This window comes from Salmo salar, chromosome 09 (genome assembly GCF_965601325.2).
Source record: "Salmo salar chromosome 09, fSalSal1, whole genome shotgun sequence".
NCBI classification, from domain to species: domain Eukaryota; kingdom Metazoa; phylum Chordata; class Actinopteri; order Salmoniformes; family Salmonidae; genus Salmo; species Salmo salar.
In genome coordinates, this window is record NC_138299.1 from 118,973,794 (window position 1) to 118,981,047 (window position 7,254).

The 7,254-nt window shown below is 40.0% G+C and overlaps 1 protein-coding gene across 1 annotated transcript; it reads left to right on the plus strand.

Annotated features, from left to right (window-relative positions):
- Positions 1–848: 848 nt before the first annotated feature.
- LOC106612508 (uncharacterized) lies at positions 849–3,173 on the plus strand. Its single transcript, XM_082956156.1, has 8 exons — positions 849–865; positions 950–985; positions 1,086–1,218; positions 1,347–1,486; positions 1,700–1,819; positions 1,915–2,056; positions 2,320–2,459; positions 2,683–3,173. The coding sequence occupies exons 3-8, from the start codon at positions 1,184–1,186 to the stop codon at positions 2,814–2,816; spliced, it is 711 nt and encodes a 236-aa protein (XP_082812282.1). The 5' UTR covers positions 849–865; positions 950–985; positions 1,086–1,183; the 3' UTR covers positions 2,817–3,173.
- The last annotated feature ends 4,081 nt before the right edge of the window (positions 3,174–7,254 follow it).

The window sequence follows — 7,254 nt, forward strand, 5'->3', positions numbered from 1 at the left end:
ATACCTCAAACCCCCGAGGTGCCTTATTGCTATTATAAACTGGTTACCAACGTAATTACAGCAGTAAAAATAAATGTTTTGTCATACCCGTGGTATATGGTCTGATATACCACAGCTGTCAGCCAATCAGCATTTGGGGCTCGAACCACCCAGTTTATAAAATAGACCAACACACTATCTAATATTCAATTATTATCCAATCTACTATATTGTCATATGTGTATGAATAGCATAAGTTAATATGGAGATATTGTAAAAGGCTGTTAGGTTTGACATTATTCATATATTTAATTTTAAGCAACAGGTTAAATTTCCTAATTTAAAATATATTATTGAGCGTATCTCAATTGGTTTGTAAGCATTGCTCTTATATACTGTACTTTCCCTTAATTTTTGTGGCCCTCAATCTAAATAATTACTTAATGGTGACCCCTGGTGGGTGAACAGTGAAACTAAAGCTCCTCTACAGCAGGGCTGCCCAACCCTCTTCCTGGGGATCTACTGTCCTGTAGGTTTCCTGTCCAACCCTAATTTAGCGTATCTGACTCATCTAGTTAAGATCTTGTTGAGCAGCTAATTAGTAGAATCAGGTGTGTTAAATTAGGGTTGGACTGACGGTAGATCTCCAGGAAGAGGGTTGGACAGCCCTGCTCTCCAGGCATCTCACAATTGAGTATTTGTCATTACAATGTGTGACAATGAGTTGGCATGATAGCACTTGTAAACAGATTGGCACTCATGCCAGTTCAAAACATATGTTACACATACATTACACAATAGCTTGAGAAAAAGTGAAGAGGAAATACATTTCTTTCCTTGTCAGAAACTCCCCAGATAAGGAGTGGCTATTGGTTCAACATAAAAAGTAGTGTATGAAATGAGTACTGGACACTTCCAACTGAACCTGAATACATGATGAGTATGATCATGGCATCTTTTCTCTCCGCAGCTCTGCTGTTGCTGGTTCCTGGGATCCTGACTGAAAGTAATGTGGAATATATTTACTTACTTTACCTCTTTGTAATGTCATCTCTATCACCTATACACTACAGTATAGTTGACATTGTAAATTACAATTACAACAGAGTCTTCCATTGAGTTGGTGGTGGTCAACAGCATCTCAAACACACCCAATAAGACCTACAGTACTGATGTCGCATTCAGAGGGGTCCTTATCGGTGCCATGAGAAGACTGCAGGAGACCAGTGCAGGATTCAAGTTAGTAGATTATTAAGTTAAATTGGCTTATTGTTAGATGCTGTTTCGTTAGATTCTTGACAGTTGGTGTGTCAGTGAATTTATTTTATGTAGTCAGGTGTCATTGGTGAGCATTGTTGTTTTTGCAGTTTCACCTACACAGAGGACTTCAACTATGGCCCCTTCCTGGTGAGTGTGAATGGTGTGGCTGGGAACAATACTGAAAACACTTACTGGGAGCTCCTGGTTCAGACTGGGGGGAATGGGACTACAATCAGTCCTGATGTGGGTGAGTAGTGATGGAAAGCCTCCTCTCTCTCTCTCATTTTTTTGTGGTTTATTTGCTTAGGGACAAGTCACCCGATGTAAATTAGGGAAAAAGCATGCATGTTATTTACAATGACATTCATAAAATATAACAACACCTCTGTCACACAAATGTTGCACATACTGTACAATATAACTACTCACACACTGACCTATTTGGACATTATTTCTGCAGGTATTGGCTGTTACATCCCAGAACCAAATGACCGCATTATCCTGAGATTTACTGTGTTCACCTCGGGCTCGCACTCCGGGAGTGGCAACAGTTCCAATCCTGGGAACCTGACAGCAGGAAGTAATGGAGCATTTTTTTACTTCTAGAACATGTTTACCTCTTTGCAATGTCATCACCATGGTATTGACATTGTAGGCAACAATGTTTTTCAACAGAGACTGCCAGACTAGATTCCATTGAGCTGGTGGTAGTTAACAGCATCTCAAACACACCCAATAAGACCTACAGTACTGATGTCGCATTCAGAGGGGTCCTTATCGGTGCCATGAGGAGACTGCAGACCAATTCAGGATTCAAGTTAGTAGATTATTAGCTTCCATTGTGTCATTGTCAGATGCTGTAGATTGTTAGATGTGCGTTCAAATCATTACAGTTTGAGCAATTGTGTGGAACCTTTCAGTGACCATGACCAGTGCTATGTAGTGCAAGGTGTCATTCATTGCATGGCATGGAGTGATACTGCATTTTACACCTTGTTCACTGTCAAACATAATTGTGGTATTCTGGCATTTCACAATGGCTCAAATTAAAATAAATTCATTATTCTGTTGTTTTTGCAGTTTCACCTACACAGAGGACCCCAACTATGGCCCCTTCCTGGTGAGTGTGAATGGTGTGGCTGGGAACATTACTAAAAAAACTTACTGGGAGCTCCTGGTTCAGACTGGGGGGAATGGGACTACAATCAGACCTGATGTGGGTGAGTTGTGATGGAATGTCTTTTGGTCGGTCAATACGATCTGTCAGACCGTCTCTGTCTTCATCTTTCTCTCTCTGCAAAGCTAGAGAAATACAGTAAGGAAAAAACGCATGCAGGAGTTATTTTCAATAATTTACATTCATAAAATATAACAACTGTCACCAATGTTGCACATACTGTATAATTACTCACACATTGTCCTATTTGGATATTATTTCTGCAGGTATTGGCTGTTACATCCCGAAACAAAATGACCACATCATCCTGAATTTTACAATGTTCACCACAAACTCCGCGAGTGGCAGTGGTACGAATCCTGGTGTGTTGTTGTTTTTGGTGTTTGTTTTTGTTTTCTAATCTAAGCTTAACCCTTGCCTCAGTGACTACAATACATAACCCTAAAACACTAACTAACCCCATACCTTAGTCACTACCATACCACACCTTAAGTCACTAATTAACCCCATACCTAACCCTAAGTAATTTACTAACTCATTAGCAGGGAAGTTCACTTGCTTAATACATCTAAATCAGCAGATAACTATGTGGGTTGTTGTTTTCTGTGTTAGTGATTTTCAACCAGTGTAAAGGTTATTCTGTGATCATGTTGGAACAGACAGTAGATCCTGATCAATACTGTTTTGGGATTTGAAAATGTGCCACAGTTTGTTTTACAATTTGTCATTCAATTAATAAAACATGTTAATGAAATAATTCTCTCATTGTTTGAATTACCTTTAATTTCATGAAGCTTTACCCTGACATCATAGCAAATACGCTGCAAAGGCATGTGTTCCTTGTAGTGTTGGAAAAAGTATGCAATTGTCAAACTTGAGTAAAAGTAAGGACACCTTAAAAGAAAATGACTCAAGTAAAAGTGAGTTACAGAGTAAAATACTACTTGAGTAAAAGTCTAAAAGTATTTGGTTTTAAATATACTTAAGTATTAAAAGTGAAAGTAAAAGTAGAAATTATTTGAAATTATTAAGCAAACCAGATGGCACCATGTTCTTGTATTTTTACTTACAGATAACCAGGGGTACACTCCAAAACTCAGACATCATTTACAAACTAAGCATTTGTGTTTAGTGAGTCTGCCAGATCAGAGGCAGTGTAGATGACCAGGGATGTTCTCTTGATAAGTGTATGAATTGGAACATTTTCCTGTCCTGCTAAGCATTCAAAATGTAAAGAGTACTTTTGGGGTCAGGAATGTATGGCATAACAAGTACATTATTTTCTTTAGGAATGTAGTGAAGTAAAAGTTGTCAAATATGATTAGTACAGTAAAGTACAGATAACCCCAAAAACTACTTAAGTACTACTTTAAAGTATTTTTCCTTAAGTACTTTACATCACTGGTTCCTTGTTCTTTCTTGGTAAAGATTAAGAAGAATGAAGATCGAAGATGAGAATGAAGAAAATGAAAACACATCTTTGAAGACTGTTAATAAACAAATGTTAAATGAAGAACTAGGAATCAAATAAATATATTTAATTAGACATACAATTAATGAAGGTAGTTAACCCCCTGAACCTGCCGAAAAGGTATATTTTCAGTTCAAGGTAATTAGGTTGTATTCATAGAACAATTAATATTAGTGTGCACGGACACCAGAAAATATTGTGAGAATGGAGAACATTAATCTGAGATCTATGGGACAATCACTATCAACCTTTCTTGTTTTCAAAAATATTCACAGACATTATTCTGCAATAGAAGCTCCATTGTTTTAGACCGGTTCCACTCTTACACAACAGAAGAGGGCACACGCACAGATCAGTAACAATATATACTTGCACTGTCAATAAAGGTGAAATTCAGCTAAATGTAAAATGGCTCCTAGTAGAAATGTGTGCAATGAAAACTAAATAAATAGGCCAAATCACTATTAAGTAATGTCAAACCAAATAATTGAGTTGATTTGAGTTAATTTCAGTTTATCTGATCATGACATGAAAAATGTTTTTGCAAGCATGCCTCTAACACTTCCATAGGTTTTTAGCTAGCAGAGGCTGAAGTTTGTATTGTCAAAACCATGGATTACAGTTTCTCCTGGCCCATAGACTACTGTCAGGGTGAGGAACTGTAGCGGCTGTTGAATGGAGTAGACCAAGGCGCAGCATGGTTAGTGCTCATCATAACATTTTAATGGAACACTTTAAACAAAACAAGAAACGACAGCCAAAACAGTTCTGTCAGGTAACAACACTAAACAGAAATTAACCTCCCACAAAACCCAAAGGAAAACAGGCTACCTAAGTATGGCTCCCAATCAGCGACAACGATGTACAGCTGTCCCTGATTGAGAGCCATACCAGGCCAAAACAAAGAAATACAAAAACATAGAAAAAGGGACATAGAATGCCCACCCTAGTCACACCCTGGCCTAACCAAAATAGAGAACAAAAAACCTCTCTATGGCCAGGGCGTGACAGGAACCATCTATGTAAAATACTGAACTTCCCCTTCAAATCTTCAGTCTCACAAACTAAAATAGTGACACAAGAAAATATTGTGGGAATAGAGATCCGAAATCTGATATCTTTCTAAAGATGAGTCAGAGACTATCGAACTTCCTTGTGTATCACGGATTTACCGGCTTACTGTCAATGTTGGGAGGAATGTTCATTTGGACGTCAAACTGAGTAGTTGGGTGGATCAAGTTCACACAGTGAACTTGGAAATTAAACACACCAAACCTTTTTTAAAGTATGGAGATTGTGCCTGGGAGGTGCCCGGGAGGCCATCAGAGAGGCATGTACACGTGACGGACTTAATTGGTATAGAGAATCATGCACTCGTAGAAAAAAAGGTTCCAAAGGGGTTCTTCGGCTGTCCCCATAGGATAACCTTTTTGGTTCCAGGTAAAACACTTTTGGGTTTCATGTAGAACCCTATGTGGAAAGAGTTCTGCATTGAACCCAAAAGGGTGCTACCTGGAACCAAAATGGTTCTACCTGGAACCAAAAGGGTTCTTCAAAGAGTTCTCGTATGGGGATAGCTGACGAACCCTTCTGCATAAAACCCAGAGAATCTCACTGCAAATAGACTGCCGATAGGTACTTATCACAGTGGGATGCCATTCCTTCTCATGCTGGAACAAAAGCAGTGCCTGCTGCGTGCCGACACAGTAGCAAAGAACCTGCCGTTTCTACTAGTAGAATCGCAATGTTCGTCACTGGCAAACAACTTGACTTTGAGCCAATTAGAAAGCACAGACACCCACATGGGGGAGCCAACAGGAGTGAGAAAAAAAAGAGACAATTTTCTCCGTACATCCATGGTTAAATGTTATGATCTAGTCACACTTTATATGTGACACCTTTCAGGAAACTAGGTGTATGTCGAGCGTCCACGGGTTGTGTTAATGGCGCCGGAGGAGATGGCTGCCGTTTTACGGGCTCTTAACCAATTGTGCTATTGAGTGTGTTTTTACGTGTTATTTGTAACTTATTTTGTACGTAATGTTTCTGCCACTGTCTCTTATGACCAAAAAGAGCTTCTGGATATCTCACCTCGTACTAGACAAAGTTTTTGTCTTTAACAAGTCGGACGCAAAGGATTTACTTCAGACACCCGACAAGGCCCACATCCCTATCATTCGCATGAGAAAGAGATGGAGATATCGGGGACGTAGGTCGGGGTGCCTTGTAAGGATCTGATAGTGAGTGGGTAATCTGCCTCTACCAGTCCTATTAGCCAATGTACAATCATTGGATAATAAAATTGATGAGCTACGAACACAAATATCCTACAAACGGGTCATTAAAAACTGTAATATCTTATGTTTCCCATAGTCGTGGCTGAACGACGACATGGTTAAAGTTCAGCTGACAAGATTTACGCTACATCGACAAGTTAGAACCGCTGCCTCCGGTCAGAAAAGGGGTGGCGGTCTGTGCATATTTGTAAACAACAGCTGGTGCAGAAAATATAATATTAAGGAAGTCTCCAGGTTTTGCTCACCTGAGGTGGAGTTACTCATGATAAGTTGTAGACCTGACTATTTACCAAGGGTTTTCATCTATATTTTTAATAGCTGTCTATTAACCACCATAAACCGATGCTGGCACTAAGTCTGCACTCAATGAGCTGTATAAAGCCATAAACAAACAGGAAAATGCTCATCCAGAGGCGGCGCTCCTAGTGGCTGGGGACTTAAATCCTTTTAACCTCATTTCTACCAGCATGTTAAATGTGCAACCAGAGAGAAAAAAACTAGACCACCTTTACTCCACACAGAGAGACGCGTACAAAGCTCTCCCTCACCCTCCATTTTGCAAATCTGACCATAATTCTTTCCTCCTGATTCCTGCATACAAGCAAAAACTAACGCAGGAAGCACCAGTGACTCGGTCAATAAAGAAGTGGTCAGATGACGCAGATGCTAAGTTACAGGACTGTTTTGCTAGCACAGACTGGAATATGTTCCGGGATTCTTCCTGATGGCATTGAGGACTACACCACATCAGTTACTGGCTTCATCAACAAGTGCATCGATGACGTCGTTCCCACAGTGACTGTATGTACATACCCCAATCAAAAGCCATGGATTACCGGCAACATCCTCACTGAGCTAAAGGGTAGAGCTACTGCTTTCAAGTAGCGGGACTCTAGCGCGGACGCTTCTAAGAAATCACGCTATGCCCTCAGACAAACCATCAAACAGGCAAAGCGTCAATACAGGACTAAGATTGAATCGTACTACACCGGCTCCAACGCTCGTTGGATGTGGTAGGACTGGCAAACTATCACAGACTACAAAGAGAAGCACATCCGCGAGCTGCCCAG